At 38.3% G+C, this 27,132-nt stretch overlaps 1 protein-coding gene and 1 long non-coding RNA gene across 17 annotated transcripts in view; one reads left to right on the plus strand and one right to left on the minus strand.

The window, feature by feature from the left end:
- The window catches only part of poln (polymerase (DNA directed) nu), a 79,032-nt gene that overhangs the window by 12,944 nt on the left and 38,956 nt on the right, over window positions 1–27,132 (minus strand). For 10 of the 16 annotated variants that reach the window (XR_013650897.1, XR_002875243.2, XR_013650896.1 and 7 more), the window contains 3 exons: window positions 26,275–26,332; window positions 18,716–18,793; window positions 7,862–7,973 (listed from right to left, as the gene is read on the minus strand). Coding sequence is in view for 9 of the 16 variants with exons in the window: in XM_078935902.1 (XP_078792028.1) it covers window positions 7,862–7,973; window positions 18,716–18,793; window positions 26,275–26,332 (248 nt within the window). In the remaining 7 variants the exon portion in view is untranslated. The remainder of the gene's footprint in view (window positions 1–7,861; window positions 7,974–18,715; window positions 18,794–26,274; window positions 26,333–27,132) is intronic. The other 6 variants (XR_002875244.2, XR_013650900.1, XR_013650898.1 and 3 more) reach the window with 1 other exon arrangement.
- LOC111949225 (uncharacterized) lies at window positions 19,636–21,049 on the plus strand. The gene is made up of 3 exons (XR_002875245.2): window positions 19,636–19,773; window positions 20,454–20,556; window positions 20,913–21,049. It is a non-coding gene; the product is annotated as an uncharacterized LOC111949225 (long non-coding RNA).

Below are 27,132 nucleotides of genomic sequence, written 5' to 3' on the forward strand. Positions count from 1 at the left end.
CAAAAGATACAAACCCTTTGCTTAGAACTAGCAAAATATTATTATTATTATTGGGTTTTAATGGTTCATATCAGTTTATTATTTTATTGTGATTTTCTTCTCAAGATTAGAGTCAATTTTCTATTTTTAGGCTACCCCTTTTTGATGTGTAACATGCTATAACAATTATTATAAACATTATTTTCATTTACTGTAATATACTCCACACTTTGTATTGCTAGTATATTTCAGAATGCACATATTTTGGTAAACATCAGGCTTCCCGTTCATAATGATGGTTTTTTATGTCTGGGTGTTGGACTCATCTCCAGATTATAGAGTTATCAGTGGTATGGTTTCATGTAAAGAAGTTAGAGGAGATGGGGAAAAACCCAATGAGATGTGCAAAAGGACATCTCAGTTAACAGACTTGGAATTATACTTTAATATATTTGAAAAGCAATTGATTCATTTGGACTTAACCAGTGTAATGATTTCATAAACTTAGTTTTATTCTGGAAGTAATCTTTTAGGATAAACAATATTCACATTATTTGATGGAAAATGTGTGAGAAATTAGTGAAAGCAAACTTCAGAAACAACCTACGTACAAGTAAATGAATGGACAAAAGGAGGCAGGAAAAGAAGAACGGGTGAAGGTAAAAGGGTAGGATGAAGTAATCCCATTAGAGCTGCAGTGACACCAGCTAATTAGTTTAAAGCTGAAAGGAATATCATGAGAAAGACAGACTACCATACATAAAATGTGTTACAAATTAGATAATCGGCTTAGCTGTTCAAGTCCTACTGAACACTGGACATAGATTAACATAGATCTACTGTTTAGGTGTAAAACAAACAGGATTTACAGAAATAGAACTGGAAGCTCATTGGTAGCAAAGAAAGAGATATAAAAACAGGCACAAGCTCAGGAAAAATACTTTAACAATATTTATTTTTCAATATAGCAGGATTACTACCCCACCTGGGTATCCTAAATCTAGAAAGACAGAATGAATCTACTGTAATGGCAGCTATGTGTGAGGTTTGCTATGTTTTTTGGGGTGAAGGAGTCATTGAGCAAATAATATTTTAAACTGATGATTCATCATGCAAGTCTAAGGAGATTAACAAAGATATTAATGATTTTGGCTCCTCATTCAAAAATGTGGTTGAAAAAATGTATTACAATGAAAACCAATCACGTAGAAACAATTTTTGATGGGATACCAGAGTCCATTCATAAAAGTGGTCTGAATAGGAGGCTAAAATTAGAAAAATCATCTCAGACAAAAAGAATGGAAAGGAAAGGAAATGCTTCTCAACTGAACAAATCTTTATGTAAATGAGGACTATTCTGAATTGGTTCGACAAAGAACAAAAGAACTCGACCCAGCAATGAAAGAGACAGGACAGAGAGATGAAATTGCCCCCAGTTCAAGTCCCGGCTGGGGGACCTGAAGCAGAAAACCAATGGGGAACCGTTCTGTGTGGAGTTTGCATGTTCTCTCCGTGCATGCGTTGATTTTACCCAGGGTCTCCGGCTTCCTCCCACAGTCCAAAAAGATGCTTCATAGGTTAATTAATTTCTCCAAATTGTCCCTAGGAGTGAATGTGAGAGTGCATGGACGTGTGATTTGTGGCCCTGCGGCAGACTGGCAACCTGTCCAGGATGTCCCATGCCTTCACCTACAAGTGGCCGGGATAGGCTACAGCAGCCTCTTGACCCCGAAAAGGGCAAAACGGGTTTAAAAGATGAGTGAGTGAGCGAATGAATGAGTGAGCGAGTGAGCGAGGGAGGGAGGGAGGGTGCGTGCGAGCGTGAATGAATGAATGAATGAATTATATCTGAAGGTTTCTTCACTGTATCGGTCCGTTGTGGTGAAGAGAGAGCTGAGCCAAAAAGCAAAGCTCTCAATTTACCGGTCGATCTTCGTTCCAACACTCACCTATGGTCATGAGCTATGGGTCATGACCGAAAGAACGAGGTCCCGAATACAAGCGGCTGAAATGAGCTTCCTCCGCAGGGTGGCTGGGCGCTCCCTTACAGATAGGGTGAGAAGCTCGGTCACCCGCGGAGAGCTCGGAGTAGAACCGCTTCTCTTCCACATCAAAAGGAGCCAGTTGAGGTGGCTCGGGCATCTAGTCCGGATGCCTCCTGGACGCCTCCCTGGAGAGGTGTTCCTGGCATGTCCCACTGGGCGGACGCCCCGGGGGAGACCCAGGACACGCTGGAGAGACTACTTCTCTCGGCTGGCCTGGGAACGCCTCGGGGTCCCCGCAGAGGAGATGGAGGAAGTAGCTGGGGCGAGAAAAAGTCTGGGCATCTCTGCTTAGACAGCTGTCCCCGGGACCTGGTCCCATTAAAGCGGAACAAGATGGATGAATAGATGGATGGATGAAGGTTTCTTGGTTTTCATGATGTTCCCTGCACTGAAGCGTGTGAAGTGATCAATGACATGGAGATACCAAACACCAAGTTCCAGCTCATGCAGATCCACAGCAGCCACAAGCAACCATGCTTTGGCAACCTTGGAGAAGCACTACCAAGATATATATAAACATGGGTTGCTATAATACAGGCTGCTATCCTAAAAGTTGTCAGCATAAAGTGTTAAATTTGTGCCCCACATGGCCCTTTTTAAATTTCAGCACCTGCCCTTCCAAAGGTCTCTACATGGTCCTGCCAGACAATCTTTGTCATTATTTCCAGAGCTTTGATCGAGTCTCTGCAGCCTATCTGCAGAGACATGGCCAAACTGCGAAGTTTCTGAAGTATTTTCTGCTTCTCTTTTGGAGACATCTCTGCTGTAACAACAAGAACTTCCCTTTCATTACAGCTCACTTCTGCAGTCTTATCTCTGATATTCACACAATAATGTCCTAGACTAGTGAGCTCAAGAGGAATTTGTTCCTTGAACCTGACAACACTGTTATTTTCCATGTCCAAAACAGTTCTTGCTCTCTTTAAATAAATTTTAATAAGCCACAAAGGTGGATGTTTGACTACACCACTTGACCATCTCCAAACCTAAAAGGCCTGCAACTTGTATATTCTGTTTGAACAATTTGAATGAATATTTGAATATTTGACTTTGGTTCAGTCTTTCATGTAACTCTCCAACAATTTTTCACCACAAACAGTACATATGCATGCAGTGTCAATGATGACTGATCCTTGTGATTCTGTTAAAAAAAATCTCTGATTGTCATAGTTGCTTCAGTGAAAAATGTAATGTTTAATTCTTCCACACCTTCATCTTCTATCAATTTTACTTCATTTCTCCAATGAGGACAAACTTTAGCCCAATGATAGGTACTCTGGCAGATGGCACATCTAGGTCTTCTATGCTCTTTAAGTGGATTTCTGCCTTGCTGCAGTTGCCGCTTCTGGTCTGTGATGAGCCACTCCACCCTTTAAATTTGCCTGCTGGTCTTTGATTTGTGAAAAAAAAACTCTTTCTTGAGTATCACTGCTTTTACTTGTTTTTGTGTTTTTTTTCTCCAGAAATCTGCTTGAATGCAGATTTCATATATGCAAATGTTAACTCTCTGCACGTTGTGAAACCAAGTTCCCTGCTGTTCCCATCAAGACAGGCTGTGTCACGGAGTCATACTTTTTCATACAAACGTATCTTTGTTCAAACTCAATTATGTAATCCGCCATGGACTTGCACTTTCTTTAGATATTTAATCAAAATGGCTGTATGCTTCATAAAGTCAGTTTTTTTCTTCTCTAAAAAATATTGTGTCTAGTTTAGCTAGCAACGTGTCCATACCATTATCTTTGTTCAGATCCTCCAAAGCAGTTTCTTTGGCTCGTTCTTGAGGCTCCAGCGCCACAGCAAGCGCCTGCTTCTTTTTATCCAAGTCCGTAACAAGTCTCCACACGCAGACTTAATTTTTCCAGCCCTCGTTTGATCTTGTTTCGTCCAACTTTGGCGGTATTATATAGTTGGTAACCATCCTCTGTTACCATGACAAACTCCAAAAAACACGATGTTTGCTTCCTTTGCTCTTTTTTTTCCTGCTCCCACTCATTCAACTTCCAACAGGGAAGTGTCCACCACAAAATCAAAAACGCAGAGAGCTCACAATAGAACAGAGTCTCGCAGGAAGCAACAACAGGAAGTTAACAGAAGGAACACATCGAACATGCTTGAAAGAAAATAACTAAATCCATAGGAGCTATTTCTTCACTATGAAACTCACCGTTAAGAAAAGTTTCATCATTTGCTGGGGCAGTTAAGAAAAAAGAAGATTTACCAACTATTTACTGGAGTGAAAAACTGCAGCAGTGACGTCAGTGATGGAGCAGTGACAGCTATCTTATTGCAAACAAGTTGGTGCAAATTCCCAACTGGCTTTTTTAGATGGTGAACTTGTGAAAAAATGCTGAAGGCTGCAGGAGTCTTGTGCCCCAAAAAGCAGTCTACCTTTGCCAGCATAAGTCTGTCAAGGATTACTATTGCAGATGCAACATTTCTGAGGAGACTTGGGCAGCCAAATGAAGGAATCTAGTCATTTATTGCAATTTCAGTTGCTTTTGATGAAAGCACCGACATCACAGATATATACAGCTGTGCATATTTGTTAAGAGGTGTTGAAGAGATCGTCACAGTAGAGCTTCTTGAGTTGATGGACACAACAACAGCTGATGACATAGTCAGCTCTCTAGTTACTGCGCTGGACAATGTTGGGGTAAACAGGTCACGTGATGTCAGTCTGGTCACTGATGGCGCCCCATCAAAGGTCAGGAAGAAGGCAGGTATTGCCACAAAATGCAGGAGAAGATTCCTGGTCATTTCATTGTTTTGTACGGAGCCTGTGTCCTGACATTAAGATATAAAAATATATCTTGTTCCCACAGATTAATATCTTGTTCCCACAGGTTATTATGTCGTTCGCACGAAATACTATTCCGTTCCCACAAGATACTATTCCGTTCCCACAAGATACTATTGCGTTCCCTCAAAATACTATTCCGTTCCCTCGAAATGATTAACTTGTGCGAACGCAATAATTATGTCGTTCGAACGCAATAATTAATCCGTTCGAACGCAATAATTATTCACGTCATAAGTCATTCACGCGGATATGCTCTCTGTACGCCGGCAAAACTAAGCCGCTTTCACTTTCAGCGGTAACTTCCGTGTCTCTGTGACCCATATTCATTCAAAAAGGGAACATGAAAAACAAAAATGATCACTTTATTACCGTCTCAATGAATATAAGAAAAATATCAAAAGATTTATGATAACTAGGCTGCTTTGTCATACGATAGCTCCTGCTAAGCTACTACTAGCTCCGCCGCAGAGCTGATGTATGCCGGCATTTGGGCAACTGGCTGGTCTGTTGACAGACAGCCGATATTGTAGTTTAGGGTCGAATAGGAATAATAATATTCAGGACTTGTCTTTTATTAACTTTAGCAGTCAGTCGCTTTACATTCGAAGGCTATTAAATATTAGGCTACATGCTAACTGACTAGCCGATCATTTCCTGTTATTAATTTACGTCATAGATTTACAGCAGATACCTTCACATTTCTGTCTGTGTGTGTCTCATTACATTGCATTGAAGACACGGAGGATGTTTAGAGAACAGATTTATTTATTTCAAAAAGCACAAAAGCATCCATCGCATTCACGTTCATTCACATGATGATGATCTGGTACGCCCTCAGTCATCTTGCTGCAAAAGCCGCTGCCTGCCGCTACTTCCGTGTCTCTGTGAGCATTCAATAGGGGTAAAAATAAAAGCAAGAATGGTCGATCTGTTATTTTCTCGATGAAAATCTGAAAAATATCATATTAAGCTGGCTGCTTCGCCTACAGCACTTACCTTTAGCTCGTAGCATAACAACAACAGCAGTACGTCACGTTTCCCAGCATGCTTTGCTGCGAATAATTGGCCAATCATTGGTCTTGTTGTTAGACCTTGGTCACAGGGACACGGTGATTAGCCAATGATTTGCAGCAAAGCATGCTGGGAAACGTGACGTACTACTATTGTTGTTATGCTACGAGCTAAAGGTAAGTGCTTTAGGCGAAGCAGCCAGCTTAATATGATATTTTTCAGATTTTCATCGAGACAATAACAGATCGACCATTCTTGCTTTTATTTTTACCCCTATTGAATGCTCACAGAGACACGGAAGTAGCGGCAGGAAGCGGCTTTTGCAGCAAGATGACCGGAGGGGGTACCAGATCATCATCATCATGTGAATGAACGTGAATGCGATGGATGCTTTTGTGCTTTTTGAAATAAATAAATCTGTTCTTTAAACATCCTCCGTGTCTTCAATGCAATGTAATGAGACACACACAGACAGAAATGTGAAGGTATCTGCTGTAAATCTATGACGTAAATTAATAACAGGAAATGATCGGCTAGTCAGTTAGCATGTAGCCTAATATTTAATAGCCTTCGAATGTAAAGCGACTGACTGCTAAAGTTAATAAAAGACAAGTCCTGAATATTATTATTCCTATTCGACCCTAAACTACAATATCGGCTGTCTGTCAACAGACCAGCCAGTTGCCCAAATGCCGGCATACATCAGCTCTGCGGCGGAGCTAGTAGTAGCTTAGCAGGAGCTATCGTATGACAAAGCAGCCTAGTTATCATAAATCTTTTGATATTTTTCTTATATTCATTGAGACGGTAATAAAGTGATCATTTTTGTTTTTCATGTTCCTTTTTTGAATGAATATGGGTCACAGAGACACGGAAGTTACCGCTGAAAGCGCTTTAGTTTTGCCGGCGTACAGAGAGCATATCCGCGTGTATGACTTATGACGTGAATAATTATTGCGTTCGAACGGATTAATTATTGCGTTCGAACGACATAATTATTGCGTTCGAACAACATAATTATTGCGTTCGCAAGAGTTAATCCTTTCGAGGGAACGGAATAGTATTTTGAGGGAACCCAATAGTATCTTGAGGGAACGCATTAGTATCTTGTGGGAACGGAATAGTATTTCGTGCGAACGACATAATAACCTGTGGGAACAAGATATTAATCTGTGGGAACAAGATATATTTTTATATCTTAATGTCAGGACACGGGCTCCGTAGTTTTGCACACTTGAATGATTAAAATGTGTTGCTGTACAGGATTTAAATCCTGATATTAATGGCCGGGTGAAGTTTTAGGAGAGAAAGGGAGGTTAACTCCAAATCCTTATGTTCACAAATGTTTGCAAGTTTAATTTAGTGTACTTTTTCATTGATTTTCACATTTACATTTTAGGCAGGATGTTTCATTCGTTTTCCCATAGCCCCTCTTGAGTTTATTATCAGGATTGCTTCAGTGTCAGATGTAAAATATTCAGTCTGTATAAAATTGAATAAACCAGTTTTTTTTAATAAAGTGAAAAGCATTTTATTTGAGATCCATTGGCCTCTGTGAATGAATGACTAATAAGTGATTAGGCTACTATGTTGAGTGAGGCATTTTTTCCAACTGAGAAAATCTAAAACAAAGCTACAGATAACAAGCCGACCATAGGTTATTTTGCTTTTATGTTACTGGTCCGGCTCACGTGAGATCAGACAGGTTGAATGTGGCCCCCGAACCAAAAGTAGTTTGACACCCCTGGCCTCTAGGCTTGTTCCCCCTCCCTGCACTTGAGCTTGTTTTTTTAAGTAAACACTTGAATAATTTAATGTTTTGTTTTCTTTGTATACTATGTCACTATTAGCATGTATGTTTCTTTAACTTAAATTAAGCATAAATTTAAATTTTTTAGAAAAAAGAATTAAAATTCAAAGGAGAATAGGAAAAGGAGAAACTGTGCAGAGTATCAAAATCCACCTTGGCAAAGAAAAGAAATCAGGAAAGAGTCTGTGTGTAGTTCAGATGTTATGGACCCACCACTGAGCTGCTAGCATGGTGAAGACGTCAGCCTGTGGGATGGTAAAAAGGTGGAGCAGGTCAGGGTCAGATGAGAAGTGAGCAAGCAGACGCAGCTCCACCTGGCAGAAGTCTGTCACAGACATAAATTAAAATTGTCACTGCCAGAGACAACAAATTGACATAATCTCCAAATCTTAGTCTCCGTTAAAAAAGGTAAAACGCATACTGATTTTTTATTTGGCATCTCAATCATAATTACATTTTGTAAATAAGGAAAAACTGCATGGGGACATTAATGACCCATGCAGTAAATTAAAGAGCCCTTAACATGTCAACTTCTTCCAAAATCAATGCTTACATTTTATGAAGGAATAATAAATCACTCTGCAGACTGAACAATTTGCAATCAGAGAACAATAGGAGGGAAAGTGTCACTTTTGCACAGTACTCTTAGGAGAATACTCTTCATAATAAGACACGGCTTTGCCTCAGTCAGGGGTTAGTTTGAATAATTACAGAACCTGTGCAGAAACAGTTAGTTGATGAGTACTGTGGTGGAATATTGTGTTTAAGAAGATTATAAAAACTCCAGCCTTTCAGGCTTTTTCCTCCCCTTTTCCAAACCATTATTTTTGGTGTAAAGAAAAAAGTTGGATTTTAACTGCTGCCAATTTAAAAAAAAACTAGAAATCTGGATTTTGGTTGTGTTCAAATTCCCTGACTACTCCTCAGTTTGTGCACTATATAGGGCGTTTGAAATTTTGTTGGGGTGTCCAAATCTACAATTCTAAAATCCAGTGCCATGAAAATTTCCCAGAAGTCTCTGTGAAAAACTATTGTGCACCAATGTTCATTTTATTCGTGAATATAAACAACAGTTTGTTGTGTTTACACGATTAGTCGTTTGAAAAAATTTATTGAAGAGTACTTTATATAAATCATTCAAGTTTTTATCATCAGAACACAGTGGATTTGTAAAAAGTCTTTGTAAAATGTAAGTATTTATTACGTTTTTCTTCACTTTGATTGCTTGAAATAAACCATTTCTGATCCATCCACTAGAAGAGATTTGTCTCAAAACCAACAACTTTGCATCGTACAACAATTAAAGCAACTAAACTTTGTCTAATTTTTAACAACATGGCAGAAAAAGATGCCCGGTGTGTTGTGTGAATATTTCAAATGCTAGAAGGTATAGAACGGGATTCTATACAAAATCTCATGAAAACAGCAGAATGAAGCAGAAATTTACCACCAATCATGCTTATGAAACTCGTTCATCATATTTTTTTTTATGTTTCGGATACAAACATCAAGCAGCACCTGTTAAACTGTAAAAAATGTGTTTTAGTTTTTCAGATATACTGTTTATGAAGTTATGAATACAACAGAAATGTTAGTCAATGGAACTGATCTAGGAAACCAAAAACTTATTTTTTAGGTCGTGTTGGATTCCACATGTCAGTCCCCACCCCAGAGTGTTTTCTCCTTTTACCTGACTCTTACTGAACGTCTAGTGTCCACAGGAGCTCTGTGTAAATGCTAACTGATGTTTAGATGGTTGTTGTGAAGTCAAATTTAGATTCCTTCTAGACATCCTTAGGGTCACCAACAGTGCACCTGGATGGGAGAAGATTGCCGCCCAATTGAGACAGACATTTGCCAGTATATAGGGGGAGGTCAAAGATAATCAAACACACCAGAGGATTTAAAAATCAGATCTGTGTTAATAAGAAAGATTACACAGTGACCACACTCCAACACATCCCCCATGGCGCAGTTTTTAAACTCATTCAAAACACATCATGTTACAATTAGGGGTGTGTATTGGCAAGAGTCTGACGATACGATACGTACCACGATATTGTACCGGAACACATTTTCATATTTTCTTTTTTAAATATGACTTTACCTAAATTTCAATACGTCTTCCATTGTAATAAAATTGTCATATTCAGTTTATTTAATGATCTCAATATTAAGAAATGCAACTGTATCTCATATTAAAGTTGCTTTTACTCAGGCAAATTTTTAGTGCTTTTATTTTGGTAACTTAAAATATAGAAAGAGTACAATCAACATTGTCTGATTTCCACCACAAAATATATTTCAGTATAAGAAAAAAAAAGGAATGAATGAGTCTTAATAAGGTTTTAAAAGTATGATTGGGGAAATAAAGTGCTGTTTATTTTCAATTTTGCTTAAGTTAACTATTAACGGTCATTGCCATGATGTTGGCCTTTTTTTAGAGCGTTGTAAACATCACTCTGATCTATCAGGTCGCTAAACTAGAATCTATAGCTGGGAGGTTCTGCCGAACTTTGGCCCACTTTGCCAATAGCATTTCAGCCGGTGCTAAGTACATCAGATTTCTAATGTTTAATGGGTTACCGTAATTTCAGGATTATAAACCGCTACTTTTGTCACATGCTTTCAACCCTGCGGCTTATTCAATGATGCGGCTAATTTATGCTTTTTTTTTTAATGCATTTTTTCTAATGGCCACTAGGGCCGCTCGAGCAGAAAGGGTAATAGTGAGACAGCTGGAATACAGTCTATGTGTCGAGGAAGACGCAAGTTTAATGTAAGTTCCTGGTTTGTCAATGAATAGCACAAACAGAACCTCATCAAGGAAAATGCAAGAAGAAATGCATATGACGTGATGAAGCAGCAAGAGTTGCGGTGTCGCGGTTTACCCCGCCCCCCCCCAACACAAAATCCCCCGGTGGCCGCATTGCAAATGAATACCAGTACAAGTAATAATTACAACGCACTATTCTTTATTAACAAGTAACAGTAACAATTGACTACTAGCTACTGACTAATGAACTAACAATATAGGTATTGTAGAATGAGTATTTGTATGTGTGTCAGCACGCTTTGTGTGTAGGAGGAAGGAGCTGAGCAGTGAGTGAGAGGCTCCCTCCTGCGCTGCACGAGCTCTCCCCTCTTTCTCACACATGCGACGCGTGGTTTCAGTACATCCTCATTCTACAACACATTTCAATGTGGGCACATGCGGCATTTAGACAGGTGCAGCTTATGTACGGTATGTACAAAAAGTTTTAGCTCAGGCGGTAGAGCAGGTCATCCAACAAGCGACGGGTTGGGGGATCCATCCTCGCTCTCCCCAGCCAGCTGTGGCCCCCCACCCCCACCCCCCACCCAAGCGCGGCTAGTCTGCAGCTCACCGCTCCCCCCAGGGGATGGGTCAAAATGTGGAGAAGAATTTAAATTATAATTAATTAATTATTATTGTTTCCTTTAAAATGTAATGGGTGCGGCTTATAACGAGGTGCACTCTTAGTCCAGAAATTACGGTAGATAACACTGGTAAAAATGTTCTGGAAGAAATAACCTGAAGTCACAAAGCACCAACAAATAACGATCAAAAATACATGGAGGAAATACAATCAAGTTCATTAAGTTCAGAAGTGTTGAGTATAAATGCAGCTGAGACTACTTTGTCACTGTCCACGCCCCAGATGAAAGCAAAACAGACAACTAAAGAATGTAAATAACCCAAACAGAAATGTGACAGGATCACATGCTGATGAGGGGCACAGAATTTTCTTTATATACGTCCATCATGAGAAAATGACAGATCCTGATACTCTGTTTTTACACATGGAAACAGACCAACATGTCAGTCAACACAGATTCATCCAGACAAAAATTCTACCCACAGACTACATTTACTGACAGGTTTACAAATCTCTTTTGACATTGGAAGATCTGAACTCTCAAATTGTACACAAGCACCTGTCCTGCTGTTTTCCATATTTCTCTGCTCTATCCCACTTTGTTCAAATGGTTCCCATTATCAGGTCCCTCAAGAGTTTGCAGATAAGCTGAATTAGGCGTTTGTGTAAAATTCCATAAAAAACCTGCAGGATAATAATCTCAGAGGAACAGCATTTAAAATATTAAACTAATCTGTGTGTTAAACAAAAAGAGACGAAATTTAAGCGGTGGTGAGGTGAAAGATGGAGGCAAAGATACAGATGGTTTAAGCTTTGCTGAGATGAGCGAGGGAGTTTCTAAAGATATTGTCGCATAAATATTTTATGAGCTGCATCACACGTCCTCCAAGTAAAGCTGGCAGCAGCAGGAAGATATTGCTGATCAAGATATGCATGTAAAAGCTAAAGAGGATAGGAAGTACGTTGGGGCAGATTTTAAAATAAAATAGGCAAACAATTATTAAGAGAGAAATATAAATATACTACACAGACATGTTAAATACACACTGTAGATGTGCTTTTTTGATGATATTTTTGTATTAAATGTTTTAACAAGGCCCACTTTTATGGAATGTAAAATGATCATGGGTGCGGAAATAGTTAACTGATCAATGCAAAAATAAGAGATCAACAATAAACATATCAGCACACGGATCCTTTAATTTGATCTTATAAATACCAAAAATATAAATAATATGGAATGACAATAACATTTTAGATTGTTGAATATGCTAAACAAATTAGTTTTTGTTGTTAAAAAGTATCAAATGTGGTTGTGGTAAAATTATACTTTGCAGCTCTAATTTAAAAAAAGGAGAGATGTGAGGTGTATCTTGGTGTACAGCAAAAAAAGACTGCAGGAAAACAGAAATATTATTTCGCTTAAAGTTTGCTTAGAACAAAGCCTGCTCATTCCTAGTCCTCGAAATCTACCCCCCTGCCTGTTTCTTAAGCTCTCCCTGCACTGCTTGCTGCTGATTACCCGGATCAGGTGTGTTCATTCAATCAGAATGTGGAGACATCACATTGAACTAATCAGCAACTAGCAGGGCTTGAAGATCTAGAAAACAGTCAGAGTGGACGCGACTGTAAGTTCTCGACTCGAAGACTAGGAATGAGCAGGCTAGCTTATGAGCTAGCTTCAAAACATATGGTGTAAAGCCAGGTTTAGAATTAGAATAAACCCACTGTTGTGGAATGTTTCTCATGACGAAGGAGGTATCTAAATAAAATGAAAATTTATTATTTAAAGAAATGAAGCCAAAATTTGCATTTCTGAGTATTTCTTTATTCAAATTGTTGTGAATCAGGAGCAGACTAAAAACTGCAAATTGAAAAAGGGTGTTTTTGGGCCACAAGCTTCCTGCTTCTCTCCATTTTGATGCACCTGTAGACAACTAGATCCATGTAAACAAAGAGGTTTGCAACGAGGACGGGAAGTGGGGCAGGCTTGCTCTGCACCAACAGTCCCCGCCACAACTCAGAGGCAAATTTTAAATTAACTACTCCTGCTGTGCAAGAGCTCCATACTAGAAAACAACAGTTTTTTGATTTGGGATCAAAAATGACATAATCATAATTAAAAGACCCCTGGAAACGATTTTGAAATAGTTTAAAAGATGATCAGATTGGATCTTTAACACCATAATCTATGAAGAAATGTTGATGCCATGCAATACAACACAGAATGAAGCTGATAGAAAAGATTCAGTGCTTAGCAGCATCATGCAATCTGACTAGACAAATGGCTCTTGTGAGCGGAAGATGTATGGGTTTCTAAGAAAAATTGATCCGCTGAAAAATAAAGTCTTTTATATGTATAAATTGAAAACAATGATTAATTACTGGCTCCAACATGGCAGCGCCCATATCACAAAAACATGCAGCCAGAAAGTAGGGTTGGGCGATGTCCCTTAAATTGGCCATTGACGATGTTTGCTGTCAACCATCGGGATGGACGATGACATCGTCGGGGGGGGGGGGTATTTGTACATTTTTCGTTCTTATATAACTGCTATTCGTTTTTTTGCTTTTTTCATTTTATTTCCCAACTAATGACTAATCCGCGATGATCCAGTATAAACTGACGGAAGTGACTTTAACAAAAAAAGTAACAAACAAAATAGAAAAGAAGTAGTCCGCTCCCGCACTTCCGGGGGAGTGCGGATTTACAGCTTTGTGTTTGATGGGAAGGGGGGGGTACATGAGCGGTATGTGTGGGAGATTTAAGACTGCGATCCGTCCCGCAGCTCTAGGGGTACATGCAACCGAACTCAGAACCGGGTCTAAAGTGTGTGTCTGAGCACAGCTCGGATCGTCAGCACACACAGCGGTTTGAGCTTCAAAGCAGAAATGTCGCTCAGTCCTTTAAACATTCAAACAATCACGCGGATTTGTGTTTCCAGTCGTGTCCCGACTAAATAAAGGCTGATGTTATTCTTACATGTTTACGTGCAGCCAGCAAGCAGCACCACCCAAAGCTAATGTTGTTAGCCCGTGTTAGCAAACTGCTAATTCTGGCTTCGTTCAGAAAAAGCACTGACCACACGGATTAAAATTCAAATGATGAGCGAACAGGTGTTTCATAATAACCGTAACATTATTAAAGGCACATTTAGAAGATCATCTCGTATTTTACCGAGATGACATGTCAATGTATATAGCCGCTCGACGCTGTTTAACAATGTTTTGTATTGAATAGTTACATTCAATAAAGTTTGAAAAAAAAAAAAGCCGCTCGGCGGAGTTTATATCCTTCCGTTTTTCAAACCCTACTGCGCATGTGCGAATGATTTATTCCGACGGAAAGTGTGACCTTAGTGAACGTTTTTATATTCTGAAAACATTTTTCTGGGCCCATCTACACGGTTGGATTCTAATCCGACCGTTGATCCCATCAAGATATTTTGTACATGTAACCGCGGCTTATGGTGTCGACGCGCAACGTGGCGGGGGCGTGGCATCACGATGGTGGTCTCTCCATCGGGATGTCAGTCACCCATCACGATGGACGATGATATCGTCCATCGGCACAACCCTAGCCAGAAGTAAACCACTTTCTATGAATGACGTCAAAAGGAACAAGGAGCATGATGAAGTCCATGACTTACAAATATTCATGAGATGTAAACAGTGGTTCTTAATAAAAATGCAGGAATGAATAGTTTACATGATATAAAAACAGACGCCTTTGCATCTTTTAGCAAAAGATGTGAGACACCGGAGATTTCCAGAACTTTACTGAGGTATTCGTAGTTGTAATACCTAAAATCACTAGATGGATCGGTACAATAACTCTTCAACACATCACGAAGAGCTGTTATATGTTTGTGGCCTGCTTAAAGTTATAAAGATCATTTTTCATATTCTGTACTTTGTGGTTCTTTGTGGCAAAACATAGCCAACACAGGAGGATGCAAAACACTCAAACTGTCAATGAAGGTTCTCGTTCATCCAGGTGTTGTCCTGTCCTGAATCCTGTTTAATTTAGAATAGATTTTAAGATTTTAATTTTAGTTTTTAGAGCCTTGCACGTACAAACCCCGGACTATTTTTCTGACCTTTTAACTCCCTACACTCCTGCACGTTCCTTGAGGTCCACTGATAAAAATCTTTTGTGTTCCAAAAACTCGTTTTAAAACTAGGGGAGACCTCGCCTTTCAGGCAGTCGCTCCTCGACTATGGAATGACCTCCCCCTGTCTCTGCGCCAGATCGACTCAGTCGAGTGATTTAAAGCTCAAGTTAAGACCTTTTTTTTAGGAGAGCTTTTAGCTGACTTTTACTTGTGTTCACTTCTGTGTGTTTGGTTGTTTACTTATTTGCCTGTGTGTGTTTATTTGGGTCTCACCACTGATTTTATATGTTTTTAACACTGTTAAGCACTTTGTGAGTCGCTCTCTGAGAAAAGTGCTATATAAATAAAGCTTTACTTACTTGCCTTGAAATGCTCAATAAATTTCGTTCCACTCCATGATTGTGTCCCACTTGTTGTTGATTCTTCACAAAAATTTACAGTATATCTTTATGTTCGAAGCCTGAATTGTGGCAAAAGGTTGAAAAGTTCAAGTGGGCTGAATACTTTCACAAGGCACTGTAACTAGCTGACAATTAGTTCTTCACCAGTTTCTTAGTGACTTTTATAAGGACGCACTAGTGAACTAGTAAGAAAATAATGTGCTTACCAGTTAACTAGTGCCATTTTACTCTCACTAGTTAAAATTTTGCATGTCACTAGCAAACTAGTATGAGATTTTGGTCACACTAGTTTATTAATTAGCTTTACAGGAGCCTTACTAGTGAACTTCTGTAAAAATTTGCATATTACTAGTTTACTAGTGGCCTTTTTAGATTGTCACTAGTTAACAAGTAAGCATAAATAGTGGCCACTAGTAAACTAGTGCACATTTTTAATCATTACTAGTTAACTTGTTCACATTTTTGGCTGTCACTAGATAATTAGTTGTACTTTTGGCATTTCTAGTTTGGCTTAAAACAGCCTGATATCAAGGATATCCATTTGATGTTAATAAGGCCTGCCATAAGCAGCTGTGGTACAGAGGTAGAGCGGTCAACCTCTAATCAGAAGATCACAGGTTTTGTTCCCACATTGCTCACCCATGTGTAGATGGTTGAAGTGTCTTTGGGCAAGACAGTGAACCCTACATTAGTCCTGGTGGATATAGGTTGGCGCCAGTCTTTATCGGCATCAGCTTGTGTGTGAATGTGTGTGTGCAAAGATGAATGGAGCTGTGTCTAAAAAGTACTTTGGGCCTTCTGAGAAGCTAGTAAAGCGCTATAGAAGTAAATGCCATTTACCATGTACTGGTCATTATTTATCCTCAGTTTCTAATTTTCCCTCTCAGGTGAACAGATTCTTCATTTTGATCTGAAGTGCTTTTTGACTTATATCTGCTACATAAAAACAAACTTCAGAAAATGCAGTGTCCTTTATTATTACTAAAACTGTAACAACAGCTGAGTTTATTATGTAACTGCTGTTAGAATTTTAATTTACCTTCAACTTTACCTCACATCGCCCTTTACCTTGGTTAAATTATGTGAAGAGGAATATGATTTTCAAGTAGATTACACTATTAAATGTTAGAATTAAAAACCAACTATTGCTACATAATATTTTTTTCTTTGTTTATGCTAATTAGTTCAAAAATGTTCCTACTCATCCCTTGACTCATCTAAAGCTGTCTTGTTTGGAAAGTATAAGAGGATATATTTGGTATTTAATCTCACTTTTCATAGTTCTTCTTTCCTTTGAACTGAATTCCTCTTTGTCACATCTACAGATAATGCAAAAACTAAACTGACAAGGAAAGGCACACTAAACCTACATATCCTGCTCTGTGAAACATCTGTTCAAAATTAATACAATCATGTGTCTTATCTTTGAAAAAGTGGGTTTTTACAGTGCTCAATGTCAATTTTGTTTCACTAATTGACTAATCTCATTGAAGCTAAGGTCTAAGTTAAACAGCAAAATCCCAGAAAGTCTTCCTCGACTATCTCTTATAGACAACTCAAACATTTGCATGAAGCATTAGCATCACTCTCAATCACACATGCAAACTTTCACAGTGGTTAATTACAATTATGGAAGGACATATGAGGACACAGAAATAACTCTGTAAGGGGTCTACAGCAGGGGTTGTTTCCATGACAACCTAGTCTCATTTAGTGAGTGTGTGAGCACTTGTGGGTAAATTGTGTAAGTATGCGTGTGCCTGATGGTGTGAGTGCTTTACTGGCCCAGCTTGCATGCAGATTCCTCGCCCTTATCCTGCTGTGGCATTGTTGCAAACCCTAGCTTATCTGTCTACTTATATAAGCTTGCAACTGTGTCACAGCCTGCAGACACTCCATTTCCCACAAAGCCCTACCAGACGAACAGTGTCCCACCCTTGCTCCCTTTGGCTGTTCAGCACAGAAAGGCAGTGCTGATGAAAGCACCATCTGATATCAGCTGAGGCAACATTTATCCGGAGCTTTTCTGTCATTACAAAATACAAGCTTTTTTTTTAGAGAAAAGGCTGGACTTGGCATGGAATTGTTGAATACAAAGTTTGCACTGATGACGGATGTAAGATGGAACATTTTCTTTAAGATTGCTTGCTTGCTTGATTGACTGATAGATGGATTTGATTGTCATACAAAAATAATCTGTTGCAATTAAAGTTTATTTTTTGTTCAGTTTAAATCTGTAGCTCCATGAAAAAAAGATATTGTCACAAAATAAAATCGATTTTTAATGTAAATGTGAAATAATAAAATGATACAGAACAAAATCACAAATCAAATTGAATTATAAAAATGTAAATTGAAACAGAATTGATTCAGTATATTGGCAGTGATACCTAGCCTTACCCAATATACACATACAGTCTGCCTGAAGTCTAGAATATTATATATAATATTATATAATATTTAATATTGACATCCAAAGCTTAGAGACATGAAACTGAGCTTGCTATGAAGAGAAAAACAAATTTTAACAATGAATTAGACTGAATTTTTCCTGTTGTGTGATCAAACACATTAAATGCGTTAACAGACTTGTAATTACATTGACTGGTTTAACTATTGTTTTTATGAAGACTTTATTATCCTTGTTAAAAAATCAATATAAATGTTACATAAAGTATTTTTACAGCTCAAACTGTATTTTCTTTGGTAAAAAAAGCTCTCCTGCAGCATAAGTTGCTCTAGTTTCAACCAAATGACATGGTGATTTTTAAAGTGTTTCAATGCAGCTAAATATAATTTTGTTGAATTTTTTTCAACATGTCAAAACCCATAAGTAGTTACACGTATAGATAAGTACAACAATTTTCTTAAAAAATGATATTTGACTGAATTCTGAATAAATAAACCCACCTATATTGACTAAATCAACTGTAAACATTAATAAATGCGACTTCCCTGGACCAACTTAAGTGTGTCTGTATTCCAGTCAATTCGGCAAAGTCAACCAAATAAAAATACAAGAACCACTAAAACAAAAACCACTTAAGTTTTTTTTAAGCATTTCCTTTTTAGTAGTACTGGTTTGTATAAAGCAGAGGTGTGAGAAAGAGTAACACTAAAACTAATATACTTTAAGACCTCATATTTTATTACCTGCAGCAAGAAAAGTCCATCCCTTGTGAGGAACAAACATGGCCCTGGGATGAACAGTCACCACCTCCTCCGCGCCTCCTGTTAGGACCAAAGATGCATGGTCAACAACTTATTCCATCTCAAGTTATGGTAAAATAAAAGCTTATTTAAATATGTGCACAACCTTTTTCAAGGTTATATTTTAAAAAAGCTTTATATAAAAATTAGCTAATGCTCATTTTCCTAAAACAGAAGTGTACATTTTTTAATAAATTAAACATTTTAACAAGTTAAAAAAATCAACATTGAATATATTCAGTTTGAAATGATTGTGGCGTTCTTTAAACTACAAGTTTAAAAACTACAAGTCAAGTTATTAAACATTAAAAAATGATTTTTTCACCAAAAGTTTATATTAGAAGGTAAAAAGACTTCTGTACGGTGGCCCAGAAGGGTCACAACACAACACATTAACTTTACACACAACACATTAACTTTACACACAACACATTAACTTTACACACAACACATTAACTTTACACACAACACATTAAATTTACACACAACACATTAACTTTACACACAACACATTAACTCGCAACACAACACATTAACTCGCAACACAACACATTAACTCGCAACACAACACATTAACTCGCAACACAACACATTAACTCGCAACACAACACATTAACTCACAACACAACACATTAACTCACAACACAACACATTAACTCACAACACAACACATTAACTCACAACACAACACATTAACTCACAACGGAAGTAAAGCTGCAGGGGAAGTGCTTTTATTCTGAAATTTCCACCGGAAGTTAAGCTGAAAAGGAAGTGCTTTTATTCTGAAATTTCCACCGGAAGTTAAGCTAAAATGGATGTGGTTTTATTCTGACACTTTCACCGGAAGTAAAGCTGCAATGGAAGTGCTTTTATTCGGAAATTTCCACCGGCCCTAGCAGCTAACTGCCTAGCAGAAAGTAACTTCACAGTCAGCCTCGGAGGGAGCACGTTTCATCCAAGAGAGAAGCTAGCAGCGGTGAGGATTGTTAAACTCTTCAGAAGTAAGTAAAACAATCATTTATTATTACGATAATGTATTAACTACTGATATGGGCTATTAGAAATGTTTTTAACTGTGAGTTGTTCTTAAAGAGATTTTGCACATTCGAGGTTTGTAGTCTTATCACCGTGGACCCCGCGATGGCTGCCGCAGCCTGAGACTCTACGCAGTTACATGTGCATATCTTTGATCAGATCAAAGGGAAAAATAACCTTATCAGATAACAAACGTGTACACACGGCACACTTTCGGTCTAAATAAATCATTTTGATACGCGCTGAACTTTCTAAAATACCGTAAACGACCTCTAAGAAATTCAGTTCCATCATGAATGTAAACAAAGAAAGCTACGGCAAAAAGAGCGAGATAGTCTTCTAAATGTGGTTTGATTATTGTTATGAATATTATTAAGGTCCTTTTTGCTCATACATTTCTTAATCTATCGATGCGACCAGTGCTTTATTCTTGGGAGAAGGAAACGTGCCAACAACATAGCCGTGGTTGCCGTCAATGATGCGGTCAAGTGTGCGTGTGTGTGTGTGTGGGTGGGTGGGTGGGTGGGTGTGTGTGTGTGGGGGGGGGGTGCGTGCGTGCGCGCGTGTTCTCAAGTTTCCTTAGTGAAATCCAAAAATTGCAACCAAAATATAATCACCTATTCTGCTCCGTTTCTGTTTTTATCAGATAATGTTTTGTCCATATTGTGGGATAAACCTTGAGAGGGTCCTCTCCTACTGCGGCTCTTGTGGCAGAAATATCCAGTGTTTAAGAAGTCTTCAATCCGAAGGTATACTTAAGTAATTATATAAAGTATTGTATTTTTTTGTGTTGTGTTCTAAATTTTTCTTTAATAAAAAGTATTAGGACAACCAAAACATTTACTTTTTAACATAATACAATCCTGAACAATAAAACTTCACACACATATATACATATATACATACATATATATTTAAATGGAGGCATCCTCAAAATATAGTGTAACATTTTTATGGTTAAGAACAAGTGAGGGGTATCCTAAAACATATTAATCAAAATAATTGTGAAATTTTCAGTTTTGTACTTCATTAGTCATTGCTTAAATAACCATATGTGTAGATAATGTATGTAGTTTTTTCTAACAACTTTTATTTTTTAATCCAGCAGGTCCTGAAGAAACTACCATGGATGAACTCATCTACAAATATTTCACAGATGGTCATACCTCTGATATAATAGTGGATTTACTAGCAACCAAACACAACATTTCAACTAGCCTCAGCACAGTAAAAAGAAGACAGTGTCAGAATAAAACCACATCCATTTTAGCTTAACTTCCGGTGGAAATTTCAGAATAAAAGCACTTCCTTTTCAGCTTAACTTCCGGTGGAAATTTCAGAATAAAAGCACTTCCCCTGCAGCTTTACTTCCGTTGTGAGTTAATGTGTTGTGTTGTGAGTTAATGTGTTGTGTTGTGAGTTAATGTGTTGTGTTGTGAGTTAATGTGTTGTGTTGTGAGTTAATGTGTTGTGTTGCGAGTTAATGTGTTGTGTTGCGAGTTAATGTGTTGTGTTGCGAGTTAATGTGTTGTGTTGCGAGTTAATGTGTTGTGTTGCGAGTTAATGTGTTGTGTTGCGAGTTAATGTGTTGTGTTGCGAGTTAATGTGTTGTGTTGCGAGTTAATGTGTTGTGTGTAAAGTTAATGTGTTGTGTTGCGAGTTAATGTGTTGTGTTGCGAGTTAATGTGTTGTGTGTAAAGTTAATGTGTTGTGTGTAAAGTTAATGTGTTGTGTGTAAAGTTAATGTGTTGTGTTGCGAGTTAATGTGTTGTGTTGCGAGTTAATGTGTTGTGTGTAAAGTTAATGTGTTGTGTGTAAAGTTAATGTGTTGTGTGTAAAGTTAATGTGTTGTGTGTAAAGTTAATGTGTTGTGTGTAAAGTTAATGTGTTGTGTTGTGACCCTTCTGGGCCACCGTAAGCTTTACTTCCGGTGAAAGTGTCAGAATAAAACCACATCCATTTTAGCTTAACTTCCGGTGGAAATTTCAGAATAAAAGCACTTCCTTTTCAGCTTAACTTCCGGTGGAAATTTCAGAATAAAATCACTTCCCCTGCAGCTTTACTTCCGTTGTGAGTTAATGTGTTGTGTTGTGAGTTAATGTGTTGTGTTGCGAGTTAATGTGTTGTGTTGCGAGTTAATGTGTTGTGTTGCGAGTTAATGTGTTGTGTTGCGAGTTAATGTGTTGTGTGTAAAGTTAATGTGTTGTGTGTAAAGTTAATGTGTTGTGTTGCGAGTTAATGTGTTGTGTGTAAAGTTAATGTGTTGTGTGTAAAGTTAATGTGTTGTGTGTAAAGTTAATGTGTTGTGTGTAAAGTTAATGTGTTGTGTGTAAAGTTAATGTGTTGTGTGTAAAGTTAATGTGTTGTGTTATGACCCTTCTGGGCCACCGTACTTCTGAATGTCTTTAACACTGCGTAAGATTTAGTCCTATTAGAAGAGCCGATAGACAAACGTTCAATTACATTAATCTTTGATTAAAATAAGACAATCATTGGCATTTTATATGTCACATAAGTAACATAAAAAGTCTGTCTTTAGATATTTAAAAAAAAGTTTTCCACACAGTGAAATCTAATATCTCGTATTTCAGCTTCAACGGCAAACAGGAACAAACAATCAGCAGCTGAGAACTCAAATGAGGACAAGACATGCACAAACACATTTTTTTTATTTTAATGAAGGAAAGCTGTGAAACAACATTATCCATTTTAGAAGGGAGTCTGAATCCGATTGAGATCATCGCATCTTCTTCTCCAGAGTGCTGACCTCAGTGCAGGAGAAATGATAGGAGCTGTCGCTGAAACATCACGTCAGCATGATGCAAATGCTCTTGAAGCACCACACACACGCAAACACATAGCTGCCGATGCTGCAAATATTGTCATGCACACATGTATAATCCCCCAGAGACAATCTTGCAAAGTGGGACAATGCAACCAGTTTTAATTAGTGTAGCCGCCTCCCACCTCAAAACACAGTGATAACTAAAGCAGGTACGCGGCATGGATGAAGGAAGCAGGCAGGAGTCAGGAAATGAAGCAGGGACTGGGAAGGATCTGGTGACAAAGTCAGTCTTTGTGTAAAGAAGAGATGCTGATGTTGGCAAGTAAGAATCCCTCAGGAAGAAAGCTAAAAAGCAAATGCTGAGTATAGAACAGGGCATCAACAAAAAGCTGAGCGATGCGCCACTAACAGTCCTGCAGAATCAATATGTCAGTGGACGGACGAACGTGTCTTAACGTTGTTTTTTACTCCACAATTAGTGAAATTTAGCCTATATTATATATAGATTGTTAAATAGACAGGAAGTAAAAAATATTCTGACTTTAAGACCTACTCAGATGTAAATGGTGTTTTTGTTGTTTTCAACATGTTCATGTGGCATTTCTCATGATGGTGGACATACATTAAAAACAACAAGCTCTAAATTACATTTTTGAGTATTTCTTTATTCCAATTGTTGTGAATGAGGAACAGACGAAAAAATACTATTTAAAAAAGATCGTATTTGTGATGTAGAAAATACGCTGGATGGGCCACAAGCTCCCTGCTCTGCTCCATTTTTAAGGCATTCACTTGTAAAGACTAACTCCATGTACGTCTTCATTTTCCTAGTACAAGCTGGCATTTGGTTTAAAGCTGTACCACTGTACAGCTCAGATATTGTTCACCATTTTTGTGGCACCGCTAATGTTAGGCTGGAGGTGTGAGGGGCAGTAAGCTAGCAGGAGAGAGTGTAAAAAGATGGATGACGGGAAGTGAGGCACAGCTTACTCCATTTCTAACAAACTACTGCTGCTCTGCAGAAATTATGTCCTAAAAAACGACAAAGGTTTTTTTATTTTAAAAAAAGGAACAAATCTTTTCACCAAAAGCATTTCTATAACTATAACTAACGTTATCCACAAAAACTGTAGGTTTTTATCAAGTATTTTAGTAAAAAGTAAATAGTGGAGAATTAAACTGGAAGTTTACAAAAAACTTCTATCAATGAAGATCATCGATAAATAAATCATAGATACTGAAGAAACACTGGATGCTCTTTAAAAATATAACTGTTAAATTGTTCCTGGTTTCCTTAGACCAGTGTTTTTCAACCAGTGTGCCGCGGCACACTAGTGTGCCGTGGGAGATGGTCAAGTGTGCCGTGGAAAATTGCCCTCATTAACTGATCTAAAAACATTTCCCATCTCCAGGATTTCAGCTCTGTGTTCATCCAAACAGGCCCTGATAAAACACTGAGGAGTTAGGAATATAAAAGATCGTAAAATATTTTTTCTTTGCGTTTATTTTATTTTATTAAAGACATTTTGATAAGAATGACCGTACCGCGATTCAGCTGCACCTTCAGCTGTATTTTGGAAAAGTCCCGTCCCTTTAACTGTCTCCACCAATCATTCTTGGGGGGCTTAATCACATGTCATCAGTCTGACCAATCAGAAGTGGTTAAAGTCTTCACTTCCTTGTCCCGATTTAGCTCGTAAAGTCTCTCAGTTCCAGCAAAAATACCAGCTAAAGCTCGTCTTTAGCTGTGTAGCTTCCCACAGAATCCGGTATCAGACCGTGGAACAAGTGAACAAAACAATGAAGCTCCGAAAACCGATCTCCGGCCGATTTATGCACTACATGTCCCATGATGCATTGGGTTGTGAGAGTGACAGCGCACAAGGAGATCTGTTGTTAAACGTCTTGAAACCAACGAACACACTTCAAACTGTTTTTAAATCTTCTAACTTAACTTTTATGGCATCTTTTAGAAAAAAACAGCTGCAGTTTCCCGCTTTTTCTGCAACAATTATCTCAAAAATACATGTGAGATTGTAGAGGGGCTGTGGATCAATACAGACTATGAGTTTCTCCTTCTTTTTTTTAATTTTTGGATGATGGTGTGCCGCGGGATTTTTTTTAAGGTTAAAGTGTGCTGTGGCTCAGAAAAGGTTGAAAAACACTGCCTTAGACAACCCTTTCATCTTGGTGGAGAGGTAACAGTTTGACCGTGGACACGTGTGTCTTATACAGAGGTTATCATGTTTGGACCAAGTGGCCCATGTGAGTCCACTTTTGCTGACCTGGGTCCAATGGAAACATCTCTTAAACCCAAAACTACCAACCTTGGTTTTACGATTGACAGTGATTTTAAGTTGAAGGGCCTGATTAGATTAGTAACCCTGTTTTTTACCACTTAGGACAACTGGCAAAGGTGAAATTGTTTCTTTCTAGGCAGCATGTAGAAACTTTGATACACATGGTCATCTTGTCCCGTCTAGACTATTGCAATGGACTTTACTATGGAGTGAGTCAGTCCTTGCTCTCCCGCCTGCAGCTGGTTCAAAACACTGATTCTTGACTTTTAACTGGTAATTGTAAAAGAGAGCACATCACCCCGGTCCTCGCTTCACTCCACTGGCTGCCTGTGTTTTATAGAGCTCAATTTAGAATTCTTTTGCATGTTTTTAAGTTTACATGGTCTTGCCCCTCCGTACCTCTCTGAGCTTCTTCACCTTTATTGAACCCTCAGGCCAGCCGACCTGCTGCTCCTGCAGGTACCGAGGTCCAGGAGGAGGCTCAGAGGGGACAGGGCCTTCTATGTTGCTGCTCCTCGACTGTTGAACTACCTCCCTCTGAACGTTTGAGTTGCCCCCTCACTGACCACTTTTAAAACCCCTCTTAAAACCCATTTTTATTCTCAGGCTTTTAACCCCAGCAAAACTTAGTTTCTGTCTTAATTCTTTGTGTTTTTAAACTATATTTTCTCATATTGATGTCTGTTTGTTTGTAGTTTTTAAAGATGTACAGCACTTTGGTTTCAGCTGTAGTTGTTCTAAAGTGCTTTATAAATAACGTTGGTATTGTATGGTATACAGATAACCAGTTCAAACAAGTGACATTAATACAGGTAATAAGTGGAGGACAGAAGAACTCCTTAAATAAAAAACAGGTCTAAGAGGGACAGAAATCTTGCTTGTTTGTAGGAAATAAATTTGGATTTTCAGCACCAATATACAAATAAACTCATGAAAAATCAAAGAATGATTTTCTTGATTCTTTCTTTACATTCTGTTTCTCAAAAGTTGGAGTGTAGTCATGATGCGCATTACAGACCTCTCTCATCTTTTTAAGTTACGGAATCAGTGACTGACAAATGCATTTGCCTCACTGTTCCTTTATTTAACTGTATGCAGTATTTTAGCCTGAAATCTTAAAGATACTGAAGGTATGAAAATTCGAGACACACAGCTGCTGAAGACACAAAAACAAATTTGACACTTTTTTGTAAGCAGCCTTTTGCTGCTGTGACCTTTCTCCTCCCCATAAACTCTCTTTACTAGCTGCCAGCTCATCAGTTTTTGTAAGCCCCAGGAGAACTCTCTTACCTGCACATTTGCATTCATCACAATCTTTTTTTCTCAACCTGGTACTGATGTCTGTGTTTAGATGCGATTTAATCAGAATGTGATTGTCTTACCATGGACGAAGAGCTTCTTGGTGATTTGAAGTGGCTGCTTCGGTAAAGCCTGGAAGTTCTAGTGTAAAAGGAACAGAGATTTTCCAAGTTAAATATCTGCTTAGCCACGTCTCATTACTCCATGGAAGTGTTTGTTTCTGTTTTCACAAGAACATGCAGAATTATATAGAAGGCTAAATGAAAGTTATGGTTAACAAATTACGTAATGTTGTAATTTGAGGAACGGGTTCTTTCTAAAATTTGGTTGTGATGCAAAATATTGCATGACCAATCTACACAGTTTGTGTGTACAAAGTAGACCAGGACGCATACCTCGCTTGTGACTAGAATGTGGCGTAAGGATGCTGTACCACAGCCTCGCCTATACATCATAGAAGCATTTAATTAAATTGGCATTACAAATACTTTACAATACACTTACCACAAGCACAGAAATCATGGGTTCCATTTTTATTTTGTCAATTACCATATGACCATACGAGTCGCAGGGGAACTAAAAGACACCTGCACCGCTTCAAGATGCAGCCACACCTCTCAACGACCCTCTACGGGCCCAGACATCTATCTAAGGCCTTCAAGACCCACTCCAATGGAAATTGTGTTTTTGGTGATTTTAACATGTTTTTGTATCATTTTTTCCCCATGACGATGCACATAAGGAAAATTAGGCTTAAAATTGCATTAAGTATTTAAGTATTTCTTTATTTGAATTGTTGTGAATCAGGAGCAGACGAAAAAATGCAGTTGGAAAAAGCTTGTAGCTGTGATGTAGGTGCTACAGTAGGTGGGCCACAAGCTTCCTACTCCGCTTCATTCTGATGAATCCACTTATAAATGACTAAATCCATGTACGCCATC

Source organism: Oryzias latipes, chromosome 18 (genome assembly GCF_053564925.1).
Source record: "Oryzias latipes strain Hd-rR chromosome 18, Olatipes_Hd-rR_3.1".
NCBI lineage: Eukaryota > Metazoa > Chordata > Actinopteri > Beloniformes > Adrianichthyidae > Oryzias > Oryzias latipes.